Raw genomic sequence first — 16886 nt, 5'->3', positions numbered from 1 at the left:
CCTCAAAGTTCTACTATCACCCAATCAGACGGTAGCAATGTAATTCATTCAGACACAAAGACATGGTTGCTGAAGTTCCAACAGAACATCAGAATAGGAAAGAAAGGTGATTTAACTGTCTTGTTACAATCGAGGTATGCAGAAGAGCATCTTCGAACACACGTTGAACCTTGAAGCAGATGGACTAAGCAGTAGACAACCACACCACGTATCACATTTGTCTGTTAAAAAAAGCAAAGAGGGCCTACAGTTTGCACCGGCTAATGAAAACTGGGCGATAGAAGATTAGAAAAACGTGGCCTGGTGATGAATGTTTAGTGATACAACTTTCGAATGGTAGGGTCAAAATTTCATGCAGACAACATAAAAACATGCATCTATCCTTATTTGTCTCAGTGGTTGAGGCTGGTGCCATGGTGTGAGGGATATTTCCTTGGCACACTTTGACCCCTTGGTACCAACAGAAAATCAGTTCAGCCTTTCCCACAACTTACTTGAACCTTACCAAACAGAATATATAGTTATTTTACAACACACATTAAAAAAAAAAGCCACTCAGAAGAAAATCATTGTCTTGGTTTATTAATTAAATGACAAAGTTCTTTACAAGTAACACATCTTTCCATCGGTTTTGCTAAGACAGTTTTCCACTGAGGAAAGATTTATTTGAAATGCCACGAGATGGATTTAAAACACTAAAATCTGATTTACTTTAAAACAATATCGCTGGTTAGGTGTACACAGTTATACGCTTACACCACTGGTCTTTCTAAGCACCAGCACTGCTATTCTACCCTGTTTCAGCAAGTGGAAGTATAAGAAAGCGATGTGAGGTGGATATTAATCAAGCACATTGTGCACACACCCACAAGAGGCCTAATCATACAAATAAGTGAATCCAAGGTGTGGGCAGGTTGGCCACAGAGGTTTTTAAAAAGCTAGCTTTCTCTAAGAAGCTTTACCTACTGCAACAGTCTAGCCTGCAACATGTTGCACAACCTTTTTGATTGCAGTAGAGTCGGCAAGCATTAATGTAGGCCAAGGTCCAAAGTACATCAGCGTTGTGATGTCACTGTCCACCTTTCTTTTCTTTTTTCCCACACAATTCAGATCACTTCATTGGGATTTTTTTATTTTATTGATTCATGTGCAGTGACTTTTTTATGTGTGAAATGTAACATGCTTTAAATGAATCAACGAGTCGCCTCAGTTTAGATTATCAGACGATTCTGTGCTGCCAACATGTTTTATGCAGTTTTTCAATCTCGTCCGACACCGTGGGTCTCCTTCGGCCTGTCGATGCGGTAGACAAACTCTGCAGGCATGAAATAGCCCAGATACTCCACACTGTCAGGTGTAGTGTCTATGTAGTAGTGGCCACCTTCTCCGTGGTGACTGAAGCAGTGGGTGTGTTCCACACGCAGGTCCAGGCCCTGCAAAGCAACCAGGCGGACATTACAAAGAAGCCTACTGAACAAAAACACCGTAATCAGGTAATAAAACTATAACCAGATCTTTTTCTATTTCTGCATCACGCTGAGGTGCGAGTCTATTGGCTTTAACTTACAGGGTCTCTGGATACGAGCACCGACTGGCAGATGAGTGGAGCGCTGACCTCAAAGTGCTTGAGCCAGTTGTTGACGTCATCGTTGGTGTTGAGGGGGCAGACTGAGAACTCTCTTGGCTGTTGACAGGCAAGGAAACAAATCAAAGCACGTGGCTGTGCCAGCAGCAGTCTGTAACATGCTCTGTGTCATGTCCACTATTTACCATGATGTGGATTTTAGCCTTCCCTTTCTGGATGATGAAGGTGCCTCCCAGGGCCAGACTTTTATCAGGGTAATGAGCTTCAAGGCTCGTCCGCAAGGCCGTCACCAGACTGTGACTTCCTGTTCTCCTCTTTGCCTGAACCTCTATGACCTGCAGAGGCACACGGGTGAAGACTACCAACTCAGCATGTTTAGGCACACAACTCTTGTTAATGTTTATTCTCTCATTAAATGGGGCTAAAGTTCACGCAAAACAACATCAGCAATGTTATTAACTTACAGATAATTATGTTTAAGTATAACTAGTTCGTTATTTTCCAAAAGCCAAATCAGGATGAGAGTGCATTTTTTAAAAGGCTATGACTGATTACCTTTCCAGGTTTCCCTTCGCAAGCATACAGATTTCCCAGCAGCCCAAAGTTGCAGTCTGTGAACTTGTCGCTGTATTTTTCTAGCAGACACTGGTCGTCAGCTGGATTGATGGAGGAGAAGTAGCTGCTGTTCACTGCGGGCCTTCCCCCTGCCTCGGTCAGAACCAGAGGCATCAGCTGTGGACAAGAACATTCATTCCACTGACTGCTGCTGTACCAAACTGCCCTTTCAAGATTATAATGACAGCTAGTTTATACTGAGGTCATTTGCTGAGTGAAGCACTTTGAATTAGAAGGAAGGCAATTCACCTCTGCGTTCATTCCAACTATTCTATTGGGAGCAGCTGCTGCACCGAGGATGAAAGCGCCTGGAAGTTCCAGCTCCTTTGATACAGTGTTCATGTTGTATTCCTGACAGTAGAAGAAGATGCTGAATATGCTTTAGCAAAACCTTTCATTAAAGTTTCTCAATGCAATTCTTTTATTTTAAAACCTACCTTTTCCTTTCTGACCAGAGGCACCAGATATGGCACACCACCAACATCAGTGATGCGAGGGCTTCCACACAAGCCTGCAGGGTACAGGCGAAATTAAGAATCTTTCAGGGTGTTTCTGATACGCAGTCTGCAAATGAAGCTCATCCCCACTCATATGCATGTTTTATGAAGTGTTTTAAATTGACCAAAATGCATATGCATTCGTTTTTAATCATCACACTTGTGTTCTTGATAGGCTCCTACCTTTGACAGGAAACTGGAAGGGTTCTTTGGTGAGATCCGGACACTCCACAACACTCACTTGAACTTCAGCAAAGTTGGTTTCCAGTCCTGCTTGTAATACTGCAACCAAACACCTTCATTAGCGCCGAGTCACATGAACACGCATGCACAACTTTGCGCTTATATATCAGAGCTTACCGCCACGCAGCTCTTCTAGATCTGGGGCGTGCAGCTGAACCTTCTCGGTTTTGCTGGTGTCTGCCATAGATCCACCTGAGAGTGCGCGCGCTGGGATACAGTTTAGAGGTGCAGGGAAAGTGGATAAGAAAAAGCGGACAGGACCAGGGTTAACTTCAAACAAAGAGTAAATAAGAACAAGATGATAACCCTCCCCGGAAGTGTTTCCTCATCCAATTTAAAGACATTGGTTATTTCTTTCACTTAGAAAATCGAACAAAAAATTGCCCATATTCGCCGTAATAATTAATAATTCCCTCTAGATAAAAAGGAAAGCATTATTATTGGTTGGCTCTAGATGTGGGGTCTTTGGGCTCGGGAAATCTCCCAAGTCTATGAACTGCACAAGAGCTCATTAAATAATGCAGACCACGACAAGGACGATGAATGTGATTCACACATCAGGAGACACTTTACATTTGTCGCAAGTTGCTGAACAGATTGTGGATATATGTAGTGTATAAGCCGGTTTGGTGCACAGTCTCATACAGAAAACGAGCTGCTCGTGCTTCGCTGTCTGAACGGAACTAATACCATTATTACTGCTAATTGCAATATTAATATTAATTCTATCTCTACGTGAGGCTCATTGTTATGTCGAGTTGATGCAGGAGCTCAGCTGAAGACAAAACCGGAAGTGTAAACACTGTAACCTCTTGATTCTTTTAGTATCGTCTGTCTCCTCTTTGGCGATTGGTCAGATGACCATCGTCATCTCGGCGACGTCTAAACACTTCCAGGTCGAATCGCATGTGGAGTGTTTTGGTGAAGATTCTTGTATTTACGTGTTTCATGTCTAAGATTTTTCACGGATCCGTCGGTGAGTCCTACGATGGCGAAAGTGCGTCGGTCCAATGAGTGGACTGAATCCGACGCTGTTGCTGAAGTTGCCGCAGCGGATCCATCGGATTTTGTGCTGGAAACGTTCCCTCCTGAATATGTGGACAGAATTTCGAGGTTTATAGAGTCTTCTTCTGTTCTTTGTTCGAGTCAGAACAGAGAGGATGGTGCAGCCGAAGGAGAGCCCACTGAAGCAGACAGGTGAGGAGTGGAGGTCACTCCCGCTCAGATACTCTGACAAATGTATCTACATGTCTGTATTTTTCACAAACAGCACACACATGCAGACACACACACACTAAAGATAACCCCAAATTTCGTGAACGCAATATTAACATTGTATTTCATAAAAGAGCACTTGGATTTGTAGGTAATGCAAAGAAAAACTGATAGTCTTCCTTGCAATGATCCCATAACACGGTACAACAAGGTAAACAGTGTACTGTGTCAGAAGATTGACATCAGTCTGCTACATAAATGCTCTATATTGTAATGTAATAAAGGAAGAACGGTCAGGTATCCTCCATCCATCCTCTGTACTCTTCTGCACCTTTCTCCTTGCCACAACACCACACATCCTTCCTCCTCATGGTCAGGGTGTTACTGCTTTTGTACACCACTCATTATCCTGTACACGATACTGCACTCAAGTTCAGTAAACATATTTTTCCAGTGCCTACTTTTCAGTGGGAAACCTCCAGTTTTGCAGAATAAAAATAACGTTTGATCGCTAGGGTCTGAGCTCATTTCTCCAAACTAATATATCACATATTAAATTGAGTATAAAAATAAGTAAGCCCTTGCCCCAAAGGCCTACAGGTGGAGGGGCTGAAACAGATGTTGGTGATTGAGAAAAACCTCAACAATACCTTTTTAAAAGTTAAATACAGTCACTTTCCTGTGCGAACATCAGAATGTGGAGTAAATGTGATTTAAGTGACTTTGAAAGTGGCATAGTTGTTGGTGCTGAAGTCCAAGTATTTCACAAACTGCTGATCTATTAGGATTTCCCCCCAGAGCCATTGCTCTGGTTTACAGAGAATGATCCAAAAAAGAGAAAATATGCTGTGAACATTATTGAAGCCAACAGTTACTCAATTACATTTTACATCCAAGATATGCAGAAGAGTATCTGTCTGCATTATTCCATCCTGCTTTATATCAGCATCGAAGACGACTGAAGTGATGTAATGGTGTGGGGGATATTTTCTTGGCACACTTTAATCCTCTTGATGCCAACCAACCCTAAATTTGACGCCAGAGCGTGTCTGAGGATCGTTGCTGACTATGTCTCTATCGCCAAAGTCAAACCATCTTCTGATGTCTGGCATGGTCGTATCATTTCAAACTGGTTTCTTGAGCACGACAATGAGTTCTTTGCGCTCAAATTGCCTCTGTGGCCAGCAGATCTCAAAATCAATGTACACTTCACAAAGTAGCCGGTGATTTTAGACGCCCAAATCTGAGGATGTGCTTAGGACCAAATTCTAGAAAAATGGATTCGCACTTGAATGTGTTTAAAATATGTCTGTTTGTCTGTTGCCTCCAGGTCATGAAAATGTTTTGAAAACTGCAAAAACTCTTGAGCTTGACACACTGACCATATAATTGTGTCTGCGCAGTGACTCAGCGGACAGCCTGTTCATCACTCAGAAGCCTGTACCTGAGGCCGTGAGGTCAGGAAGACGGAAGCGCCGCGGCCTACGATCAGGTCTCACGTCTCCCAGAGAGCGAGAGGAAAGTGAAGATGACAGTTCACCTTCGGCCTCCCTTCAAGACACCAGAAGTAAAAGGAAAAAAAAAGAGACAAAACTCAGAATGCCAAAGTACAGTTTCCCGTTCCTCAAAGACAAGATGCCGAAAGCTAAAGGCATTTTTTTAAGTGAAGTGCAAAACACGAGGCTACATGTAAGCATAAACAACAGCAGCAGAGCACACGCTTGTTACAGCAAATGCCAGCAAATGTTAGAACTAAAGCCTTTTATTTGTTCCAGTATTCTTCAGTGGGGGCCTTCTTTGATTGTATAAGAAAGCTGCAACAGAGCTATCAAACCGTAGAGGATCTGGAGTCAAATTTACCAGCAATTGACATGAATGGAGAGTGCATATCTCCAATATCAGAGTAAGTCTTTAATGCTAGTTGAAATGTTGTTTTGTTACCGATTTCCTTAGTTGCCTTTAAAGCTTGTTTTTATGTTTTTACACTGTATTTCACTTCCTTTTATGCATTTGAATCATTTTTTTCTGTCTCATGTTTGCTATTCTCACTACATTGTAGAACACTAATATATATTGGAAACTGGTGAATAATGTAGCGAAGAAAATGGCAAAGAAAGCAGGCTGTGTTTCAGATGCCTCAAAGTTGCCACTTTTTCTTCTGGAACATGTTCAAGCAACTCCCGAGTCTTGTCAAAAGAGGAGTGGTGGGATGTTTTCCTCCTTTATGTATTTAGACCATGAGAGACACAACTAGGATCATTCATAACAAAAATCGAAAAATGAATCATCGGACCATGAAGGTGAAGTTCTTGACATTCTCCATCCTCTTTGGCCTTCAGGGACTGATGCTTGTCTTTGTCAAGAACTTGAAAGTAAGTTGAGTCCTCAAAACCCATCGCATGCGATGAAACTGTCAGACGACATGAGGTCTACTCCAGAAAAGTGTTAATGAAAGTTCCCTTTACTGCAGAGGGGGTGTTTGCAGAAGGTACCAGCCTGATGAAACAAACTATTAACATCACCTCAGATTAGAGCTGCAGACATATCTCCCTTTTGAAGGAGTGATGATTTTCTTCCCACATAAATTTGCCTAACATCTGCTGGCACAGCCACGTAAAGCTCAGGTCTCAAATCTGTCAAAATGTGAGCCGATTTGTAAAAGCACTAATGCAGAACTGAGGCAAAAGAGGTGGGTGTGAATTAGCCAATAGTAAGAAGAGAGCTGTGTGGACTAAGACACGAGGAGTGGACATTAGAGCAGTTGGAACTGGACTCTGAGAGAGGGTGAAATCTGTCACCAGAGTGTAAAGTTGAATGTGGAATCTGTCGGATTTTGCTTTGTTTACATCCTTGAAGTGGCATTTCTTCCAAAAAGAAACCTTCATTGAACAGATGTATTCAAACATATTACTGACACGTTTTACCAGTTTATCAGCTGCATGTAAAGTACTTTGAAATACACTAAAGCATATTAAAGGCATTAAGAAATACAGCTGAAATGTTTGGTAATTCAACAACTTCCTTTCTTCTATTTCAGGGGAGAAGAAGAAAATGTAGGAGACGAGGACATGAAAGTGGTGGTAAGCAGGCTCTTGATACTGTAATGAGCACTTTATGAGCATGTACAGGCCCTAAAGTTGTGTGTCATTCGACAGGCAAAGAAGCATTTTGTGATACCATCAAAAAGGAGACACTCACAGTCCTGGTATAGCGAGAAGAAGAGAAATAGTAAAGGAAAACAGTGGAGGGAAGGACTTACTGGTGATGAAATGCCACCAGGAGGATGGGGGGTTGTGTTACATAAAATACCAGCTAAGAAACCCTCATTGAGAGCTGCACAGTCTTCAGATTTGGAGAGCTCTGATGATGAAGATTCTTCTTGTAGCATTCTGAGAGAGAAGAGGACGAGTAATAAACAGCTCACACCCCAAAGCGTCCGCGCTCAAACCGTAACTCTAAAGACAAACAGTAAAAAGAGAGACAGCTCTGAGGGAAAAGAAATGGAGGATGAGCTGAGTGACAGCAGTCCTCCACAAAGTCCAAAGGAATGCATGCAAAAGTGCAGAGTTTCAAACAAAGAGGAGCTATCCCAGCAAGGGCGGGGAGACAGTGAGCCTGCAGACCAAAGTTTCTTCCAGAGTGACACCAATAATGTTGCTACATGCAGTGAAACCAAAGTGAAGAAGAAGCAAAATCACAGAGAACATAATGAAAGTGCAGAAGAAGCTGATAATGAAAGTCAGGAGGAGGTGGAGGTTCAGTATGCTGCACTGACTGTGAATGAGGAAATCACTGAGGTGGAGGAAAGTCCTCATCTGTCACAGACCATCAGCGAACTGGAGCTTAATGAAAAAAATAGGATGGAGGAGAGTGACATCTCTGATCCAGAACAGAGGAAGAAGAAAAAGGACAACCAAGAAAACGAAAATACAGAAGAAGAAAAGAGCCAGGACGAGCTGGAGGATCAGCACACTGCATCATCTTTGAATGAGGAAATCACTGAAGTGGAAGAGACTCAACATCTATCACAGACTGTTAATGAGCTGGATCTTAATGCAAAGATCGGTTTGGAGGACAGTGACGTTCCTGATTCACAACAGAAGAAGGTGAAAGAGGACAAAGAAATAAAAAATGCAGAAGAGGAAAAGAGCCAGAGTCAGGACGAGCTGGAGGATCAGCACGATGCCGCATCTGTGAATGACAAAATCACTGAGGTGGAGCAGGAGACTCCCTGTTTGTCACAGGTCACCAGCGTGCTTGATGTTACCGGAAAAACTGTGATGGAGGACAGTGACGTGACTGATACACAACAGAAAAAGAAGAAGAAGAAGAAAAAGAAGAAGGTGAAAGAGGACAACAACGAAAACAAAAATGCAGAAGAAGAACAGAGCCTGAGTCAGGATGAGCTGGAGGTTCAGGGTGCTGCAGCATCTGCGAATGAGGAAATCATTGAGGAGGAGGAGAGTGACATTCCTCATTCACAACGGAAGAAGAAAAAGAAGAAAAGAAAGAAGTCACGTGAAGAACACGAAAAGGAGAAGATGAAAAAGAAAATGTCAGAAAGCAACGATGGTGAGGAGGAAGATGTCGAGCGGTTAAAGTGCAACACCGCTCCTGAATCTCTTCACGATGATGTGGAGATACCAACAAAGAAGAAGAAAAAAGGAACAGAGAAAAAGAAAGAGTTTAAAGATGAAGGTGAAGGTTTCAGAAATACTGAAGCTTTTCAGGAAAACCTTGAGAAAACTTTGGAATCCAGTTGTGCAAAAAGAAAAAAGCACAAAAAGTCATCTCAAAGAGATGAATCTAACACTCCCGAAGATGAAGAAAATCCACAGAAAACAGATGAGATTGAAGACCATGATGCTGGTTTACTGATGACCAAGAAGAAGAAGAAAATGAAACAAATGTCAAGCATGGAGGGCTCCAATGACACTGTGGCACAAAGCTCTGATCTGTTGTCTGTGCAGCGGAAAAAAAAGAAGAGGAAATCTTTCTTCCTCGGTGCTGATGTCGAGGGAAAAGCTGCTCATTCAGAGGAAGAAAAACATTGTCCTTTGCAATCTGTGGCTGCTAAAAAGCCAGGCGTCAGCACCGGCAGTCCTGCTGAATCAGCAGAAATCACTGTAAGTTTGGACGAATCTAATGACAGAGTCAGGAAAAAGAAGAAGAGGAAAATGTTAACTGAACAAGAGAGTGTGGGAAAAGATCCGGAACCAGATTTTGAGGAACTTGAGGAGGCCCTGTCTGACACAGGGCTGAAGAAGAAGAAAAAGAAACGTAAGAGGAACGAAACCAAGTCAGCGACCCCTGTGAAAGGATCAGAAAATGCTGATACAAGATGCTCTGATGAGGCTGTGGTGTTAAAAAAGAAGAGGGAAAAAAATATCCAAGAAACTCCAGCAGCTGCAAGTGAAGAAACTGACTCAGAAAGTCTGTTTGAACATGCTTCACCATCTTTAGATACACCCAGAAAAGATAGCAAAAAGAAGACAAAGGGGAAATCTGCTCATAATGTTTCACTATGGAGTAAAGAACAATCTTATGGATGTTTAATCACATCCAAAGAAGGGCGTGAAACTGACATGAAAGAGCGAAAACGAACAGCTGATTGCAGTTTCACCACGCAGTTGTCAAAGACTTCTGCGCTGCCCTCTCCACACAGCATCAAGAAAAACAAGCCAAAAAAGCTCAAGCGCACCCTTCATAATCCCAGTGGGGACTTTCTTACACACAGTCAGTACCAGTAAAATAACTCTCATCAGTCACTGGGACACAAACACCCATCAGTGTTTTTACAGTGTAACTGCTGAGTGACTTTTTACCATTTTATTTTGTGTCAAAACATTTTATTATAATGGCTCTGTGAGCTTTTTAATGGTGAAAAGCATGTCATCAAAACAAACAATGATGGATGATTTTAATACTTTTTTTTTTCACAATAAAAGTTTCTGAATACTAAAGTCACTATTCATTTAATAAGTAATTATTTCAAAGAAATGTATTTTCAGCTATGCAAGTTAACACCGCATTGAATATATATCAACAATCTGCTTGGGAGTTTGCTGTTTGGAGTTTTAATTTGACCTCAATACCATCTAACCCAGTGGTCCCCAACCCCCGGGCCTCGGACCAGTATCGGTCCGTGAGTCGTTTGGTACCGGGCCGCGAGAGTTGAGACTCAGGTGTGAAATGTATGGTTTTCAGGGTTTTTATCGGTTTTCAGCGTTATTTTGTTATCGTTTTTATCGTAAACTCTGTTTTCCTGGGTCTTTTCACGTGTGTTATGAATAAATCTTTTTTTCGGTACTGGTACTAGTTTTATTTTGTTGTATTTAAAGCTTAAAGGCTGGTCCGTGAAAATATTGTCGGGCATAAACCGGTCCGTGGCGCAAAAAATGTTGGGGACCACTGATCTAACCTGATGAAATGATAAATTATTTAGCTTTTCCATGACTGGGTTTTTAACTTTACTCTATGGCAGTCTGTGTAGTTTACAGTATTGATCTGTGTTTTTATGCTTAAGTAATTTAAGCTTCTCCAGCTCCATAGTCAACATCCATTGTCCAGTATATCCACTATCTGCTGCACATGTCCAAACCATCTCATTCTTGCGTCTCCAGCAAGGATGCTGCTGCCGTCATCACTTCTTCTTGATACTTGAATGGTACTCATGGCCATTGGTCATGAGTATTTGCATGTTAATGATCAAGGAACTGACCTCCCAGCCCATTGTTCCTTCAGTGGTGCTAGTTTCAGTTATTATGCAAAAGTACTGTTTATAAGATTGGGGAAACGTGCGGTCAGCTGAGTCTAAAGAAGTGACCTGGATACGTTTCTCCCACTGAAAACGCTGCGTCTAGATGAACAGGATCCTCTTTTGGGTGTTCTATATAAGATGTAGTCCACCGGTGTGCACTTCCTTCAATTCCCTCCATGCATCACCCTATGTTCCTCTCTCTTGTTGAAGTACTTATTATAGAATAAGTACTTAAACAATTATTGAATGAGTGTGCTTGTTTTGTTCTGTGACCCATTCATTCATTACTCAAAGCTTTCCAACCAAGTCCTCTTTGGTGACATCTGGTGTCCAAAAATATGTTGAGCAGCTTGAATCTACAACTTGATATGAACTGCTTCACTATGATTGCCCACTCGATAGGGTTAAATTGATAGCTTCTCTTTAATATCACGTGACTGTTCTGTGTGATATTGGGCCGTTGTGGTGCTTTGAACATATATTTTTGGGGGTGAAAAAGATGATTTTGTGTCTTTTGATTACTAAATGATTTTAAGAAATATACCTTTGTTGTTTGAACATGTGCCCCAGAATACCTGGAAAAACATTTTTGCAAAAAACATCCAATGCAGGAAGGCACAAGATGCAAAAAGAAATGTTAATAGTTCCACTGTAACTTGTCCTGAGGAAGACTGACTGTGGAGCAGAGCCAAGTAACTGTGTCAGTCTCTCTCTCCTCTCCAGTGAGGAGAGAGAGACCATTACAAAGTAAGTATATAAGAGAACGAAAAAAAAGTGACAAAAATAAAATAAAACCCGAAAAAATATCAAACGAAACCTCGAATTGAAGAAATTGAGGTTCAAATACAATTAAGTATGACACTGTAACAAAAATATTTTACTTAATGGTAGCATGTTAACTTCAGTCATTGTGATTCATTGGTACAGTATTGACAGTTTAGCAAAAATATTTCTTTGGGAAAAGAAAACTACGGAAACACTGACTGAAGTGAAGCTTAGCAACTGTTTTAATTCTTTTGCCCACATATACATGTATACATAGATATGTTTTATATTGTAAATTATAAGGGTAGGCACCCTTTGCTTTGTTGACAGCGCTGCAAACTTTGCCTTCTCTCAATAAGCTTCATGGTGTAGTAACCTGAAATGGTTTTCACTTCACAGGTGTGTCTTGTTAAGGTTCATTTGTGTAATTTCTTGCCTTCTTAATGGGGTTGGGACCATCAGTTGTGCAGAAGTCAGGACTGTCAGTTATGTACCAACCAACTTTTAGAATTCATATTATGGCAAGAACCAATCAGCAAAGTCCAGAGAAACGATAGTCCATCATTATTTTAAGAACTAAAGATCAGTCAGTCTGAAAAATTGCTAAAACTTTGAATGCGTCTTTGTGTAGCTGCAAATACCATCAAGCACTGATGAAACTGGCTCAAATGAGGACCACTCCAGAAAAGGAAGACCAAGAGTCAGCTCTGGGGCTGAGGATAAATTCATCCGAGTCACTAAATGGTAAATGGCCTGCATTTGTATAGCGCTTTTCTAGTCCATAGGACCCCAAAGCGCTTCACACTACATTCAGTCATCCACCCATTCACACACACATTCACACACTGGCGATAGCAAGCTACATTGTAGCCACAGCTGCCCTGGGGCGCACTGACAGAGGCGAGGCTGCCGGACAAAGGCGCCACTGGGCCCTCTGACCACCACCAGTAGGCTAGCCTCAGAAATTGCAAATTAACAGCACCCCAGAGCCCAGATAAATGCCACACAGAGTTTGAGTACCAGACACATCTCTACACCAAATGTTCAGAGAAGACTGCGCAAATCAGGCCTTTATGGTCAAATAGCTACTAAGGAAAAGCAAGCAGAGATTTGTTTGGGCCAAGAAACAATTTGAGTATCCACATGCAGCACAGCAAACCAGTGAGGGCTGTGGTTTGCCATTTCTACATCATTGTGGTTGCCAAATCATTTTAATATGACCTGCCTGACAAAGTGGAGTAGACCAAAAGATCCTCAAAAGCCAGACATCATGTCGTGATCCAAGGTAATTCAGGAACAAATGAGAAACAAATTAACTGAGATTATCAGTCCGGAAAAGGTTATAAAGCCTTTTATAAAAGCAAAAAAAGAAGCTTTGGACCCCTTAAGTGTTCATGACTCCAATATAAGAAAGAGACTGTTGGCAAAAATGGCCCGCATAGCAGTGTTCCAAGATGAAAACCATCGCTAAGGCAAAAGGAACAAAGTCTCATCTCAATTTTGCCAGAAAATATCTTGATGACAGGGTCGCCACCAAAATTGACCCCCCAGCTCCCCCTGGCAAGTCTGACCTATGTTAATAATTTTAATAAACATAAGCACAGAGAAAGACACCCGACAATGAGTTGAAAGATTAGCTTATTTATTCCTACATATACAATTTGCCATTTGTATTGTCACTTTGTATGTTCCTCACAATTTCTCATCATCCTCCAATGTGGTTGAATTACAATTTCTCCTTCATGCTAACACTAGTATTGGTGTCATCCATTGGTGAGAACAATGTTAACATACTGTACAACCAAATTAGTTCCTAGAACTTAAATTATGCAAACTCATTGCCTCAAAACAAAAAAACCAAACAAAAACCCACAAGTAAAACTTGATAACCAAGCTAGGACAATTTATTCATGGAGTACCCAGTACTTAGAATAATTTGATTTTTCTGAATTAAACCTATCCACATAGAAATCGAATGCAACTAGATCACATTATGTTTTATTATCCTCGAAATTAAAGACATTTTGTAATGCAGTTGAAATCAGACCAACTTTTATTTTCAAATGCAAAAAATATTTATTAGTCAACATACTGGACACATTAATGACAAACAAGTATATTCCCACTATTGTAGCTTGTGTTATTTAATTATACTTCAAATATTATCAAATTCCATCTATCCATCCATCTTCATCCGCTTTATCCGGGGCCGGGTAGCAGGGGCAGCAGCCTAAGCAGAGAAGCCCAGACCTCCCTCTCCCCAGCCACCTTCTCCAGCTTATCCGGGGGAACACCAAGGCGTTCCCAGGCCAGCCGAGAGATCTAATCTCTTCAGCGTGTCCTGGGACATGCCCGGAACACCTCACCCAGGAGGGATCCTTATCAAATTAAATTTTCATTTGTGTTAAACAATTTAAAACTTTAATAACCTTACAAAAAACCAAAACCAAAGTCTCAGATTGAACCCAAGTTTAAGCAGTTCTGCTCAGTCCAGGCATTAGAGCCTGAAAGACTGTCATGGATTAAGGTAATGAAAATGCAGTGATCGCAGCAAGTTCAACTTCCCTTATGTACAGTGACAGTGAATGTGGGATGGAGATGCAATGGTCTTGAATCTGCAGGTGACTTTCTTCACTGAACACCATCTGTGACGGAGGGCTCGTCTCTCCTGGTATCCTATAAGGAAACAATCATATTCTTTAGAATGCCACATTACATTTGCTCTTCTTAAAACATTTTTTTTCCTGCATTTGCTACAGAACAGACCTCAAGATAGACAATCGAGCTGAATCATTGCACTGTTACAAAACATCCATCCATTTTCTTCCATTTATCTGCAGTTGGGTCCCAGAGGCAGGATCCTAAGCAGAGCACCCCAGAACTCCCTCTGCCCAGCCACCACCTCCAGCTTATCCAGGGGAACTCCTCCCAGTGGGACATAGACAAAACCTGCTGGTACCCTTCGGTCAATGAAAGAAAAAGTCACAATAGTCACAGAACTAACTAATCTGACTAAAGTAATAATAAAAGTTCTATGAATGTTAACCAACGAACGTCTATCGTTCGAGCGTGTATCAACATGGACCAGAGGAAGTGAAAGGAAAGATGTCTCAGGAGATAAGATAGATAATCATAGACAAGCATGTTAAAGGCAAAGGCTATAAGACAATCTCCAAGCAGCTGGATGTTCCTGTGACTACAGTGCACATATTATTCAGAAATTTAAGATCCATGGGATTGTAATCAACCTCCCTGGACGTGGCCGCAGGAGAAAAATTGATGACCAATCAAAGAGACAGATAATCTGAATAGTAACAAAAGAGCCCAGAAAGACTTCTAAAGAGATCCAAGGTGAACTTCATGCTCAAAGCAAATCACTGTCAGATCGGACCATCTGTTGTTGTTTGAGCCAAAGTGGACTACATAGGAGATGACCAAGGAGGACACCACCAACAAATCACAAAAAGGCACATCAGCTCCATGTTCACAGAAGGAAAAATGAAGCATATCAAGAAAAGAACACTGTCCCTACTGTGAAACATGGAGAGGGATCTGTTATGTTCTAGGGCTGTTTTGCTGCATCTGGCACAGGGTGTCTTGAATCTGTGCAGGGTACAATGAAATTTCAAGACCATCAAGGGATTCTAGAGAGAAATGTGTTGGCCAGCGTCAGAAAGGTTGGTCTCAGACGGAGGTCATGGTCTTTGCAACAGGACAATGACTCAAAACATACAGCTAAAAACACCCAAGAATGTCTAAGAGGATAAAATTGGACTATTATAAAGTCTCCTTCTTGGAGCCCTGACCTCAATCCTATTGGGCATCTTTGGAAGAAACATGCTGTCTAGAAAAGGCGCCCTTCAAACCGGAAAATACTGGAGCAGTTTGCTCATGAGTGGACCAAAATACCTGCTGAGTTTTGCAGAAGTCTCATTGACAGTTACAGGAATAGTTTGATTGCAGTGATTGCCTCAAAAGGTTGTGCAACAAAATATTAAGTTATAAATTAAGTTATTAATAAATTTTACTTCCTTACTAAATATCTTGTTTCCCCACACTGAAGATTAACAATATATTGGAAAAGCAAAATACTTACCACTCAGTTGACCTCTTTCTGTCCAACAGCTCCTTTTCTAGACTCAAGAGTCTCCAGAGTCACCAGAGCCTCAAAGTAAAAAGCAAGAAGAGGGAAAACCAGCAAATTATTTAGAAGCTGATTTGATTCTTAAAGGCTGTCCAGCCATTAAAGCTGACAACATAGAAACTGAATATTAATCTCATACAGTCAAATTACACTATAGCAGGAGTTGGCAACTTTTCTGATGATGAGTGCAATCTAAAAATTCTTCAGAAGTCAATGTGTCACATCAACCAACTTTTTTCAACTAGCCAACCTTTTTCCTACATCAAACCCTGCCCCTGGCTGTGGAATGCAGGCAGTCGTAAGAAGGGAAACTTGTTGGAGTTCTAAATGTCACAACTTGACAGTTGTCTCTGCTTTCACATTTTTCAGCTCAATCTCCCTGGCTCTGGCCAGCTCCGCCCATAAGTTCCAGCTCCTTCAGATGAAACTCCCTTTCGCATTTCTCTCTCTCCAGCTGGAGATAAGCCAGATGAACTTGTAGCCTAGCATCCTGCTTTGAACCTAATAAGGACTCTATCGAGAGTGGCTCAAAATGAGGCAGTGTCGTTGGCAGTCTCCTCAGGCAGTCCCTGAGCAACAGGCGTACACACAGACTGTGCTATATTTTGATCTGGCAACAGGGGAACATGCTAAGATGCTACACCATGCTCAGCCAACTCAGGTGGACTGGGAGACATTTGCAAGGCCAATATCCCCTTATCCACCAAGCCAGACACCAGAGCAGCTTTTAGCTCAGCTTTATGCAGAACTGTGGAGACCCCAATCCCGTAAAATGATGCCACCTCATGCAAATCGTTTTTCCTACAGGCATCGAGCTGGGCAAGCGACGGGTTAGCCGTGAACACAAAAATATCTAATGTAGACATTCAAACATATTTTTAAAAAAGAAAACCGGTCAATAGCATACAAGCCAGCTACCCTAGGGCTACCGATACCAAAAAACGAGAACATTCCCCCTAGGGCTGCTCGATTATGGCAAAAATGATAATCACGATTATTTTCACTGAAATTGAGATCACGATTATTTGACGATATTTATTTCGTCCGCCAGAGCTTTTATTT

The 16886-nt window shown here is 41.6% G+C and overlaps 2 protein-coding genes across 2 annotated transcripts; one reads left to right on the top strand and one right to left on the bottom strand.

Moving 5' to 3' along the window:
* Positions 1–555: 555 nt before the first annotated feature.
* Positions 556–3215, bottom strand: cunh11orf54 (chromosome unknown C11orf54 homolog). Its single transcript, XM_005749532.1, has 8 exons — positions 3058–3215; positions 2881–2979; positions 2638–2711; positions 2450–2551; positions 2141–2317; positions 1771–1920; positions 1568–1684; positions 556–1433 (listed from the first exon to the last, which is right to left on the bottom strand). The coding sequence occupies exons 1-8, from the start codon at positions 3122–3124 to the stop codon at positions 1260–1262; spliced, it is 960 nt and encodes a 319-aa protein (XP_005749589.1). The 5' UTR covers positions 3125–3215; the 3' UTR covers positions 556–1259.
* A 199-nt stretch (positions 3216–3414) lies between these two features.
* On the top strand, positions 3415–10812 carry pho (phoenix). Its single transcript, XM_005749575.2, has 6 exons — positions 3415–4137; positions 5559–5844; positions 5931–6058; positions 7193–7235; positions 7311–9454; positions 10779–10812. The coding sequence occupies exons 1-6, from the start codon at positions 3929–3931 to the stop codon at positions 10810–10812; spliced, it is 2844 nt and encodes a 947-aa protein (XP_005749632.2). The 5' UTR covers positions 3415–3928.
* The last annotated feature ends 6074 nt before the right edge of the window (positions 10813–16886 follow it).

This window comes from Pundamilia nyererei, unplaced genomic scaffold (genome assembly GCF_000239375.1).
Source record: "Pundamilia nyererei isolate P.nyererei 1_Seehausen unplaced genomic scaffold, PunNye1.0 scaffold00249, whole genome shotgun sequence".
In the NCBI taxonomy this organism is placed as follows: Eukaryota; Metazoa; Chordata; class Actinopteri; order Cichliformes; family Cichlidae; genus Pundamilia; species Pundamilia nyererei.
The sequence above is the reverse complement of the archived record's forward strand: the minus strand, read 5'-3'. Positions and strand labels throughout refer to the sequence as shown.

Coding starts and splice junctions, on each gene's coding strand:
- cunh11orf54 (XM_005749532.1), bottom strand. CDS start 3,124: ATGGCAGACACCAGCAAAACCGAGAAGGTTCAGCTGCACGCCCCAGAT. Junction 2,712..2,880: donor CTTCCAGTTTCCTGTCAAAG/GTAGGAGCCTAT, acceptor TGTACCCTGCAG/GCTTGTGTGGAAGCCCTCGC. Junction 2,552..2,637: donor CTCTGGTCAGAAAGGAAAAG/GTAGGTTTTAAA, acceptor TTCTACTGTCAG/GAATACAACATGAACACTGT.
- pho (XM_005749575.2), top strand. CDS start 3,929: ATGGCGAAAGTGCGTCGGTCCAATGAGTGGACTGAATCCGACGCTGTT. Junction 7,236..7,310: donor ACGAGGACATGAAAGTGGTG/GTAAGCAGGCTC, acceptor GTCATTCGACAG/GCAAAGAAGCATTTTGTGAT. Junction 9,455..10,778: donor CGTAAGAGGAACGAAACCAA/GTCAGCGACCCC, acceptor TTGCGTCTCCAG/CAAGGATGCTGCTGCCGTCA.